Raw genomic sequence first — 13,562 nt, 5'->3', positions numbered from 1 at the left:
ATAGAAAAGTTACTATTTTCTCTGTAAGTCTGCTAGTTTTTCCATAAGGGTTAAATGGTTAAGATTCTTAGACTTTTTTTAAAAACTGTCTTTTTTTTTTAAAAAAAAATATGTTAAATTGTTTTCCTATGGAATTCAGAAAATTGACCAGTTCAGCCATTTATATGAACTGCGAGTCTAGCACCATGTCTCAGGCACACCATCACTAATTCATCTAGGGTCCTATTCTGAAATCCTAATTCAAGCACGGCTGCGAATGAAAGCAGTGCCGAGATCCCCAGAAACTATGAGACCTGCTTTTACAGGGGTCCCACCATTCCATTGGCAATGGGGACGAGCAGGTTCCCATCCTAATGATAGACAGGCACCTGGGAAGAGACTGTGTGGGTTGTGCAGCCTTGTATAACCATTGCTTTGACATTAGGAAATGTCGCCCAAAGCTGAGCATTGGGCATTTGTGTTACATTTGAGACATCAGTGGTTATGATGATTTGTTGCTATTCCCAAAATCAGATTTCAGCTGTTGTAGGCTTCCACGAAAGCCTGTATAAGGCATAAAACCTTCAAGCTGTCTACACTTTGTATATGAAGGACTTGTTACAGTACAATTAATTCAGATTGACTAGCATAAAAGCATTGCAATCTGGACTAAAATCTGGCTGAGGAGCTATAAGCAAAAGGTAGTGAATAAAAAAAAAAAGATAAATGAGAGGAAGGGTGGTCTAGGGTGCTAGACAGGAATCTGAGTTCAAGTCCCTGCTTCTCCCCAAACTTCCTGTGTGACCGCGGACATGTCTCTGTGCCTTTGCTCCTCATCTGTAAAATGGAGATCATTCCTACCTTGCAGGGATGTTAAGAAGATAAATACGTTAGCGATTGAGAGAAACTCAGGTACTTCAGAGCAGGGAGCCAGGTAAGTCCCTTAGGTGGATGGCTGGAACAACAGTCGTACAGAGTTGTGAGGTGATACAGTAGGGTGCTGCAGAAATCCGGGCTAGGCATGAGTTCTTTTAATAAGCATTTATTCAGATTACTGTATTTTACAAATGCTAAACTGGAAGGTGATGTTCACACCAACAAAGACAACAAAAAGTACAAAAGACATAAAGAAGCCTAGAGAAATGTAAACAGGTGTTAGCACAATGAGATGCAGCTTAATATAATATAAGGTAAAAATCTGAGCAGGAGATTCTTGGAAAGTAATATTTCTGGACAAGAAGTGAAAATGAATAGCAAATTGAATATAAGCTTCTGATGTGAACCGGTGACTAAAACCAGTCAATGCAATATGTTGGCAGAAGTCCCATGTCACAGTCCACCTGGAAGGGGAAAATTTCTTGCTGTACTGCAGTGCATCTAGAATACATGGTACAGATCTGGGATCTGATTCTGCAAAGTACTTAAGCGCTTTGTTGCACTGGGGCCTTGGCCAATTCAAAATACTCATCTCAAAGCAGTAAAAAAAAGGTTTAAAAAAGTGAGAGATAGAAGAAAGATTAAAAACTGAATACTACACAGTTTGGCTAAGAGGAAATATAACCGCTTACAAGTATGTGAAGCATGTATATACCGGGGAAGAAAAGAATTGAGTTGGGGTGATCCAAGGAGTAATTGGATGAAATTTAGCACTGGACAATCTAACCTGAATATGAGGAAGAAAATTAAAAACTACATAATTATATTTACCTACCTTGGGGTCGAGGGGAGTGAGAGTCTTAACTGTTTTATTCTTGCAAAGCAATTTGAGACTGCCCCCAGATGGAAGGACCCAGCTTTATATTAAATTAAAGCTATAATTTTAATAGTAAAATACTATCTGAATCACCTCACAAATCCCATCAGGTGCAGTGTTAGGTCTTGCTCCAGCATCAAGTTGCAGAATGCTCTCCACCCTTAGTATCTTACAGATGGTATTCAACACTTTGCCAGATCAAGTGCCCAGTAAAGAATATGGTGGGGGCAGGGAAATAGCCAAACACTAACAAAACCCAGGGCTCACTTTAAATTGCTGAGTGCAGTGTGGTTGGAGATGCCGGGAATGCTGAGACAGTTTCTAGCTAGTACAGCCTGGGGTGTGTTCTGTGCTTGAAAAATACCCAACTAGGTGCGATGCTGATCTGCTCCTATGGTCTACTGCAGGGATAGGCAACCTATCGGCACGCGAGCTGATTTTCAGTGGCACTCGCACTGCCCAGGTCTTGGCCACCGGTCTGGGGGGCTCTGCATTTTAATTTAATTTTAAATGAAGCTTCTTAAACATTTTAAAAACCTTATTTACTTTACATACAACAATAGTTTATTATTATATTTTAGACTTATAGAAAGAGACCACCTAAAAACATTAAAATGGCACGCAAAACCTTAAATTAGAGTGAATAAATGAAGACTCGGCACACCACTTCTGAAAGGTTGCCGACCCTGGTCTACTGCAACATGGAAGAACTGAGTTCAGTTCCAGTCTTGGAACAATATCCTCTCTTCCATGCAAAAACGTATAGGAGGGGGAAAATCCACATGTTCCTGAGGCATTATCCCTGGAGGAGGAGTCAACATTTGGGTAGAAGAGCAGTAGGCATAGCCACCTACTTGCATAGAGCCCTGAAAATCCACAGGTAAGCCTATTTGCAGTACAGTGGATCTCAAGGCTTCCATGCAGGGTGCCAGCCCTTGCGTTCATCTCCCAGACCCACTGCTAGAGTAGTAAATACATAAAATATTAAGGTCACTCATGATCCACGCTGCCATCAGTGGGCCAGCTGCTGCTGTTATTCCTTTCCCTCACTTCCCCCCTCCCCCCGAGGTGTACTGGCAGAAACCAAAATTAATGATGCTCTAAGTATCATTAATAGTTTAGTATCAGAGGGGTAGCCGTGTTAGTCTGAATCTGTAAAAAGCAACAGAGGGTCCTGTGGCACCTTTAAGACTAACGGAAGTATTGGGAGCATAAGCTTTCGTGGGTAAGAACCTCACTTCTGCATCTGAAGAAGTGAGGTTCTTACCCACGAAAGCTTATGCTCCCAAGACTTCTGAGAGGCCTGGTCCCCACTAACCCCCCACTTCGGACTAAGGTACGCAAATTCAGCTACATTAATAACGTAGCTGAATTCGAAGTACCTTAGTCCGAACTTACCGCGGGTCCAGACGCGGCAGGGAGGCTCCCCTGTCGATGCCGCGTACTCCTCTCGCCGAGCTGGAGTACCGGCGTCGACGGCGAGCACTTCTGGGATCGATCCCAGAACATCGATTGCCTGCCGCCGGACCCGGAGGTAAGTGTAGACATACCCTTAGTCTTAAAGGTGCCACAGGACCCTCTGTTGCTTATTAATAGTTTAGATGCTGTTAACTGGTGATAAAAGACTTTTACACCCTGGACAGGCAGTGCTGGTTCCTTTTAGTACTGGAGTGTAGAAGACAGAGGGGAAAGAGCAAGCAACAAGGTGGTGGGAGATAGAAACTTCATATTGCAGGATGTAAAAGTGGGGCTTTACCACACCTCCAATGGACTTGTCAGTTCTTGGTAGTTTGCTTCCATATGCAGCCTGGGATTTCTCTGGGTCCTTCGCATTTTCAGCTTCTAAAGGAGAAACTCATCTGATCTTGCAGCTAAGATCCAAAGACATCACAGCAGGCAGGCATGCACAATTGATTTTCCTGGTTCCTTATATTCACTACTATTCCACTGGCAGGCATTGATACTAGATAAAAAATGCTGTTGGAAACTGATCTGGAGCCTGCTGTCTGCCTGAATAAACCCAAAATTTCGATGGAAGCACCATTCTTGTCTTTTGTAAATGTTCCTGGAGAGCAGAGAGCATGTATTGGACCTTGAAGAAGGGTCACAGAGGATGGCGAGATAGGGAATCTTACTTTTTTTTTTTCTGTTGCCCACCCCCACCCCCACCCCACCCTTTCTTTTTCTCCTCTCCTTTTCTTTCCTCACACTCCTAGCTTCAGGTTGTTAAAACTGTTATACTTTCGAACTGGCAGATTGTTTTTGTCTAGGACAGTACACTTATGCTGCTAAGATTTTTGAAAGCTTACTGTTCTTTCATTATCTAAAGCGTGAGGACTCAGCTTTCAGAAAAAGTTACTGAAAAAATTTAGTTCAGGACTGGGTAGGGAGGGGAAGAATGTCCTTACGGAAGTTTTAATCCCTTCGACAGAGGCAACTTGTAACTGCTGATAGTGGATGTGGGGGGTACAATTTAAAGGTTCTGGTGATATGTAGTGAGGTACAGGGTGGGTATTCATGAGACAAAGGAGTTTTGATTTCTGGAGCTACTTTGGATGTCATGTTTTACGATACTATGTAATAGCAGATAGAGACTGTTCTAAATGAGAGCTACACTTGAAGAAGCTGTATTATATCAGTTTGAAGAACAGAGATATTTGTTAATCCGCCGTTTGATATTTTTTAGAGCTCTTGTGATAATATCAGCACCCAATAATTATGTCAGGAATAAGTTCTAATATAACCACATAAAATTATTTCCCCTCTTCATTTGAATCTGCTCTCTCTTCTGGGTTTACAAGAGGACATTGGCTCTCTTGGGCATCACAAGTACCAAAAATCTCACGCTAACCCTCCTGCTGGCTATGATTGTCTCTTCTGGTATCTATGGTATCACTGAATGATGCATATGGTGCATCATTACCAAACCTGTGAAAACAGATTTCATGGCAGGAGGATAGTGGTTTGAAAGAATTTTTGGAAAGTAGTTTAAAACAGATTCTGTGCTCAATCTCCTATGCCCAGCCCAGTTAGCAGGGATGTTCAACTCACATTTCTGAGCTTGCCTACAATTCCATTTTCTCTTTACAGTTCACTTATAACTAGAAATGGACCCAAAACTAGGACACAGAATCCAAACCACTCAGAAACATGAAGAAGATCAGATCTGGGTCCAGATTTCAATTTCACAGCTCAGATTTATTTTTATGATGGGGCGGTTCAGTACTCCAGATCCCAACACTCTTGTGAAGTGGCTTGGGTTTGGATCTGAAGTTTAGGATCTTGAATTTGGATCGAAGCTTCACAACTGACCCACTTTTGCTATTAACATTACAAAGTTGAATAGTGTGGCTTTGCAGTTTTTAATTATTTATTACAATATATTCTGACATTAAGGCCCCAATCCAGCAAACTCATAAGCATATACTCAATTATAAGCATAAAGAAGAACAGGAGGACTTGTGGCACCTTAGAGACTAACAAATTTATTAGAGCATAAGCTTTCGTGGACTATAGCCCACTTTTGCGGATACAGACTAACACGGCTGCTACTCTGAAACCTTTCAATTATAAGCATGTGAGTAATCCCGCTGAAATCAATGGAGATGCTCAAGGGCTTGGATTTACGCACAGTTAAGTACTCTGCTGGATTAGGGCCTTTAGAAAAAATGAAATAAAATATCATTGTCATAGTTTCAGGGGAACTGCACTTGTATCCCCCTCCCCATCTGCCCATTGACACTGGCCCCCACTGCCTTCTCCAACCTCCCCAGTCCCCCCAGGAGTCCCCTCTGCCACCCTCCACCCATTGCCCCGAGCTCCTTTCTGCAGCCTCGCACACATCCCAGGCAGGCTCCACTATTGAGCTGTGGTAACTGTGGTTGCTGCCAACCAGGTCTCACTTCCTTGCTCCCACCGCCACCTAGTGAAGGGTTTAGCGGGAGCGCTCCATGCTGGTGCCTTTCTCAGGCATGTTCCCCTCAGCTGTGCTTAGCCCAACTCCCATGCCCCTAGAATAAGGAAGAAACACTTTCAAAACTGCTAAATCATGGAACCATTGGGAAGAAAAGTTGTACAGCGAGATAAAGATAGCAAAATATTTATTGAATTTTTCTGTAACGGCCATAAAGATCTGTCAAAACTTCAGCTACAACTGTGGATCAAATGCTAATCATTTACTACTTATGTATCTCCACTGACTTCATTTGTGCTGCACGCTTATAACTAAGAGCAGAATTTGGACCTTTGGTGACTACACAGATGCTGTACGAGTATTAAAGCTTTATTTACAAATGCAATATAAAATGGTAGCATGTGCTAACACTACTGTATTGCATCAGGATAAATAGAGGTATTATGTGCACAAAGCTCCGTGAAGCAAGAACTAAATTGAATGAGATTAAATAAAACATAACTCTATCAGGAAAATGTTAATAATTTAATTAAAACTGATCAAAGCTGAGATATTCCACAATTAAGGTCCCCTAGATATGCTCCATTGTGCCTGGGGATTTTATCACATGTAAAATTATGCTTGTAGGGAAACACTTTGCAATATCTAAATGAAATGAGGTGAATTGAAAATGTGGTTTTATCTTTAACTTGGAAGTTGTTGGATTTAGATTTTTTTTGCCAGCTTCCTATTGATTTTTTTATTTATTACAGACTTATACAAAGGACATATGATAGATGCAGGTATTCTTTCCATTGAGGAAGCGGTACTCTTCTTTCCTAAGGGCAATTAGTACATATGTATTTTTATACAACTCTGTTGAAATCGAATAGGAAAGCACAAAATAAAATAAGGTTGTTCTATAATATGCCATGAAGTAACACCAAGGCCATGACTGCAGTTGCGAGAGAGATAATGTTATCTCACGTTGTATGCAGTGTTGGTCCCAAGATATTAAAGGGACAAGGTGGTGTCTTTGTTGAACCAACTTCTGTTGGTGAGAGATGGGCTTTTGAGCTTGCAGAGAGTTTTTCTTCAGGTCTGGGAGGTGTACAAGATGGAACAGATCACAAAAAGTAGTCACTCTATATTTGATCCCTGTCATCATCCTCAAAGGAAACTGCACAACATGTCCAAAAGATAAGTCTGGGAGCTTAAATTCATAATTTTGTTAGATACTAAAAATCATGGACTGAATAGAGACATGGAATGTATGGCTTATTACAACAATCTACACTCCATTAAAATCCCCTCATCTTTTTCTTTTTTCCTCCCTATGACTGGAGAGGTCACTTAACAGGCCACTTCACCTTGAATGATCCCTTGAAATATGTGTTAACTACTTATGCTACACAATCTGTTCCACCTTGTATTTAGCTGTTACACTCTGACTACATTTCCCAGACCCGAAGAAGAACTCTGTGTAAGCTAGAAAAGCTTGCATCTCTCACCAAGAGAATTTGGTCCAATAAAAGATTTTATCTCACCTACCTTGTCTCTCACGCTAAGATGTGTCACTTTTCTCCGTCCTGTGGGGGGGGGGGGAAATGTGTGTCTTACGTTATTAGTGTAACTTGGTTGCGAATTTAGTAATGCATGTGACTTTGCCTTCCACAAAACAATAGCTCAGTGTGTGAAGGGCTAAAATGAGCCAGTCAGCTTTTACAGTCACTCACTGTTTAAAGGCTGAATCTCAACAGTTGCTGAGCTCCTTCATTTCCTAGACTTCAAATTCATAGTAAATGAGATTAGAACCTTTTTTTATCATAGCCAAATTCTGCTGAAAACACAGCACAAACTAAGTAGATTTCCTCTTCTTTATATCTACAGTCTTCTTTACGGACATTACAAACCCATTACACTGCAGAGTATTGAGATATGAAACCTAAATTAAAAAATTATGTTTATGCTAATAATGGTCTTTGCTTAAATTCTGTTTTAATCTACAATATAAACTAAATTCTAATGTCAATAGAACAGTATCACTTGGCAATATTCCCAACTATACTAAATACTACAAACAGAAATTATTGTTCTCAAAGTACATTTGTGTCATAGTGCATATTATATATACATACAATATACATTTTAAAGGATGTAACACCTACAGAGTATTACTTGTGGACAGAGGGTTTTTTTTTATTTCACAGAATGATCAGCAATGAAGAAAATTATCATTTCAGTGCAAATTTAGAGTCTTTAATCTGCAGAGGTTTTAAATGATTTTATGGTCTATTACACTTATTAATATGAATCTTTATAGGTTGACTATACAAGAAGCTATCATTATGAACTACTCTGAGTATTCCTCTGAAGCATCAGCCAACTGACACAAGCCTTTTTGATCCTTAAGAACAGCCATAATGGGTCAGACCAAAGGTCCATCTAGCCCAGTATTCTGTCTTCCGCAGTGGCCAGTGCCTGGTGCTTCAGGGGAATGAACAGAACAGGTAATCATCAAATGATCCATCCCCTGTTTGCCCATTCCCAGTTTCTGACATCATATATGCAAATTATTGAGAGGATGAATTTTTTGGCCATTTTGATTTACAACCTAGCTCGAGACCCTCACATTTGAGAAGATGCCTCAAAGCCCCCACTCCTTCCCTCTGTACCCGAGACTTTTCTATGCTGTGGTCCATGTCAAAATGAAATGGGGCGGGGGGTGATGTTCTATCCTAAGTGTATTTCAAAAGCCTGTCTTTAAAATGTTGTGGGAAAGGATGTCTCACCTGATGAAAGGCAATATTTTCATTATTACCAAAATAATAAATATAAGCTTTAAAAAAAATAAGATACTCATTCTTTGTAGCAACCCTATGTAGGCAGAATGTTGAAATGAGTTTTAAGATAAGTCTGTTTTAAGCAAGCAAAATGACCCTTCTGCAAGACTATTTTACATACTTCACACTTTAGGTGTAAACAGAACTGGAGGCTACAAATGCTCATTAACAGTTTCAAACTGAACCTCAGTCCTGTTCCTGTTTATTAATTACTGATTTGATTTGTTCACCTCATACAAATGGGCCAAAATATAATAAATACGTGCAACTGGTTATTGCTGACTCATCTGCATCAGTCCTGTCCTTAACTTGCCATTTTAGCAGTAGGGGTTAGTTTAATTTTTCTGTTTGTCTGTGTGTACACTAGAAATTCTATCCTATATGTAGAACTCCACAGTTCATTTCTGCAGCATAAGATGGCAGATACCATCAGCCTCTCTCTCCTCGAACAGCTTCAGCCTGACATTCCTATGGCTAGCTTCAGATTTTGCAACCAGCCACCAATTCTGTGGAGGTTTCCGTGACAAAACCATGGCCTACTGTACAGTGGTTAATTGAGGGTGAGGGGGGAGGGGGACACATGGATTTTTTTTAACCTCCCAATCACTTATTAAGATGTGTTCCAGGTTGAACATAAATTCTCTCTCTCTCCCTGTCCAATAGCTGGTGGGCAAGTGCCTGTATCAAAAACTCACCTTGAAAGTTAAGAGTAATTGCAGCACTCTCAAGAAGGAGGACAGGGATTAAATAGGTCTGGGGACTTTTGGTTCAACCTGGTTTGGGGGGTAATTTTTTTTTCTAAGTCTCATTTAGGAGCCTACTCACCATTTTCCAAAGGGATTTAAGGAACCTAATCCCACTGAGACTAAGGGTACATCTACACTACAGTGGGGAGTCGATTTAAGATACGCAAATTCAGCTACGTGAATAGCGTAGCTGAATTCGATGTATTGCAGCCGACTTACCCCGTTGTGAGGACGGCGGCAAAATCGACTTCTGCCGCTTTTTGTCGGCGGCGCTTACTACCACCTCCGCTGGTGGAGTTAGAGCGCCGATTCGGGGATCGATTGTCGCGTCCCGACGGGACGCGATAAATCGATCCCCGAGAGGTCGATTTCTACCCGCCGATTCAGGCGGGTAGTATAGACCAGACCTATGGTTCCAAAGTGCCTTAGTCACTTTTGAAAATCTGATATAGGCTCCTGCCACATTGGGCGTTTTGGAAATGTTACCCACTGCCTGTAAGTGCTACCTCAGTATAAATGCTCAACATAAAAGTATTCCATTGTAACACACTAGCTTAGTATATCTGGTCACGTCTCCCTCTTGTGTGTGGGCCCAGTAAGGATAGGGGGCCTGACATCCTTTGTAGTTCAAGTGGCAGGAGCTCGTGTATTTGGAGTTGCAGGTCTCCAATTCTGTCGTTCCTGACAACTATAATGTTTCTGTGTATGTGTCCATGCAGCAGTTTCCTTACTTAAGTGTTGGTCCCTCCAAGTCAGAACAGAGGCACGCTGGAGCGTGTAATGAGAGAGGCTTGCTGTGCTACTGGTACGCTGTACCTGTTGTGTGCATAGAGGACTTCTATTCCAAGCACTCACAATGTGGCCTCATTATAAGTGCTGCATTTTTGAAAGGAGGTAGAGAGAGGGCAAAAGAATATGATCCCTTTTCAGGAGTCTGGCCAGCTTACTTTTTTGCATATATACTATAGAGAATTATTTGAGGCATTTTTACCTTGAGAAAGAGAATGGTGGTAACCTAATTTAAGATTTGTATCAAGCAGAGTAAGAAAATGGATTGTGAATATTTTGTAGTTACTAAAACTAACTGAATGTTCAATGAAGTGTGAATTTCCAAAATAGAGAATCAGCAAAATGACTTTAAACAATTTTCCCCACCATTTGTATTTGAAACTACACATTACTTGTGATTAGCAATTTTATGTCATTCATAAGCAGTGTACTGTAACTGGATTCAGTAAAATTGACCTGCTTCCAACTAAACTTGATATTTAATTACTGTACATGCTAAAGTTAAACCAGAAAACTAGAGGGCATATATTAAAAAGTCCAATCATGTTGAATGTGAAATAAATTGCAGTATTCACGCTTACTGCTTTACATGAGAAATGTATTTTCTTCCCCATTCTAAATTGAAATAACACCAAATAAATGTAGAACACCTGTATCAAAATAAAAAAAACAGAAACTATTTTATCTTACCCATTTAGTTCTGTCGCACAGTTTGTATAATGTAACTTTACAGCATACTGTGCAACAAAACAGGTCATTTAAACAGTAATTAGTATTAAAGATAACATGTCACTGCAGCTATGTTAATTACTACAGTACCAATGTACTATAGGATATAATACATAATTGTCAAGCCTTTAATTTTAAATTAAAGTGCAGCAAAGCATACCATTGCTACACTTCCTTCTAATTAATATTAATTAATGTTATTTAAATGTAGTATTTGCATCCCTGCAGAATTTTAGGAAGTAAGCCTCAGTCCCATTCTGCACTCAAACAAATGTGTTTTTCCCTACAATAGCATAAATTAAAGGCTGTTCTTACACTATTTTTCATATAATTAATAATTTTACAGTATATTTTTCATTCTTTAAAATTAAACACTTTTCTGCACTAAATTTCTTTTCCTTCCATTGTATACTACCTGGGTTGTTACTTTAAGGTCACTTTTGTTTATATTTTATTTTACAAACAAAGCATATCTTTCCATTCTTTTCTAATAAAATAAAGATTAATTTTAAAAGGAGATGGGACATAAGAACTAACAAAGGTTAATTCTGTATCGATATAACTAATGTATCTGGAACATAAAATACAGAACATTCTTGTCAAAATATGGAGCCTTATAACAGAGATCAATGAAGGTTTTACCATTGATTCCAATGGGAGCAGAAGGCTTTTGTAGCATCTCTGCTTTGAGACAATTTTCTTATAAATTTTTCAGTAAGAAAAAATGAGTTAAATTTCTGATTTGTTTAAATATACTGTGAATTATTTATACAGCAGTTGAAATGTTCCCCTTTTTCAGTGCAGAAATTCTGTAATGAAGTCATTATTCAGGTCTCGCATAAAGAATATTTTCACATATATACTTATTTAGAGGTATAATAATCACATTCATTGTGTTAACCACATGCCTGTGGCTAAAATATGTACGTAGGGATTTAGCAAAATATTTGAATATAAAGTATAATATTTAAAAGCAGAACTTGAAATACATCCTTCAGTTGGGTATTTAATCTCTGATCTTTTTAAAGATTTATGGTTAGATTAATCTGAAGGTGTTGAAGTAGAAAAAGCTTGAAGTCTGTATCATTATTTTCTAGGACTCACCACTGGTTTAGAAAAACTTAATTTTATACTGTTTATTCATTTTGTTTAGGTCAGTGGGACAATGTATAATACAGGGAGACATGTTTCTCTACGGTTAGACAAAGAGCATTTGGTGAACATCTCTGGAGGGCCCATGACATACAGTCATCGCTTGGAAGAGATCCGGTTACACTTTGGAAGTGAAGATAGCCAGGGATCAGAACATCTACTTAACGGACAAGCTTTTTCTGGGGAGGTACGTCAATGTACTTGGAGTTTCAAATGAACCCGTATGAAATACCTGCTCTCCATTTCTGCTAAGGGTAGCATCAAACTAATTGCTCTCCTTTTCGAAAAGGAGGGAATTTTTTTTAAATTGTGCATTGTAATACATGTGTATCATATCAAACACAGCATGTTCACTGCCAGGTGTGTGGGGCAATATAGGATTGTTGTTTTAGATATATACTACTCACCTGTTGAAATAACCAAATTGCAGCTGCGGATTTGGTTTTTCAGACTGGGGTTTTCAAGGAGACTAAGAAAATTAGGGATGAAATTCTGGGTTATTGAAGTCAATGGCAAAACTCCCAGTAGCTTAATAGGGCCAGGATTTCACCTTCAGTGCTTAAATCTCATTGAATTTCAATGGGTTTGGGGCACCTACCTTTCTTAAGTTGGGATTTTCAAAGGAATTTGAATAGAATATAAACTAGCTATCCAAGAACATTCTGAAATTGCAGCACAATATTTTTCATTCTTTAAAACAGAAAAATAAATTTTACAATCAGCAGCATAAAGACCGTAAAAGCTTCCTGTAAATTAGACCCAGACAAAATGCAGGGTAGAACATGAAACACTCAGATTTTTACCGTTCAGAGTCATAGTTTCAATTACAGAAAAAGAATCTGAATGCAGTACATTTGCCATCTGTGTGGTTATCAGGGGTGAAAGTAATTTAAAGGACTTACCTGAGCGGTAAGGACTTACTGGAGTCCTGAGCGGGCGTGGCCTCAGCCGGAAGAGGTGGGCCTTTCAAGATTGAAAGGCTCTGGGGCTCTGGCTGTGGCTGGGAGTCCCAGGGCCTTTAAATCAACCTGGAGCTACCAGCTGCAGAGGCAGCTGGGAGCCCTGCCGCTGCTACCCTGGGGCAGCAGGGCTCAGGATAGGGCTGGGGTAGCGGCAGCCAGGCGCGTGCGGAGATTTAAAGGGCCTGGTGCTCCTGCCACTGCAGGGAGCCTAGGGCTTTTCAATCCCTGCTGGAGCCCTGCTGCCGCTGGGATAGCGGCGTCAGGGCTCCGGCAGTGATTTAAAGGGCCCGGGGCTCCCTGCAGCAGCTGGAGCCTTGGGCCCTTTAAATCACCGCTGGAGAAGCCGAGCCAGTCCAGCATTGGCTCTTGCCGGTACACCATACCGGCTTACTTTCACCTCTGGTGGTTATCCATGACAAGGATCATTAGGTTAGTCCATCATATTCCTAAGAAAAGTCAAAACTAATTATCAAATTCTAATATTAACCAGAAAGTAATATTGAAGGTGGTAGTTGTTTCTAAAGAAATTCTACCTTTATTGCTTACCATTGTCCAACATTTTCTACTGTACACCATAATCCTGTGAAGAATATGCAGAGCTTAACTTTACACATGGTGAATAGTCCCATTGAAGTCAGTGGGCCTGCTCAAGGGACAGAGGGTACGTCTACACTTACCGGAGGGTCCGGCGGCAGGCAATCGATGTTCTGGGATCAA

At 40.2% G+C, this 13,562-nt stretch overlaps 1 protein-coding gene across 3 annotated transcripts in view; it reads left to right on the top strand.

Moving 5' to 3' along the window:
- Positions 1–13,562, top strand: part of CA10 (carbonic anhydrase 10) — a 324,297-nt gene that overhangs the window by 251,917 nt on the left and 58,818 nt on the right. For 2 of the 3 annotated variants that reach the window (XM_005305733.5, XM_065563509.1), the window contains one exon: positions 11,885–12,070. The exons of the other annotated variant lie outside the window; for it this stretch is intronic. In XM_005305733.5, the coding sequence (XP_005305790.1) occupies positions 11,885–12,070 (186 nt within the window). The remainder of the gene's footprint in view (positions 1–11,884; positions 12,071–13,562) is intronic. 3 annotated transcript variants of the gene reach the window in all.

Source organism: Chrysemys picta, chromosome 12 (assembly GCF_011386835.1).
Source record: "Chrysemys picta bellii isolate R12L10 chromosome 12, ASM1138683v2, whole genome shotgun sequence".
In the NCBI taxonomy this organism is placed as follows: Eukaryota; Metazoa; Chordata; order Testudines; family Emydidae; genus Chrysemys; species Chrysemys picta.
Note: the sequence above shows the minus strand (reverse complement) of the source record. Positions and strands in the feature narration are given on the sequence as shown.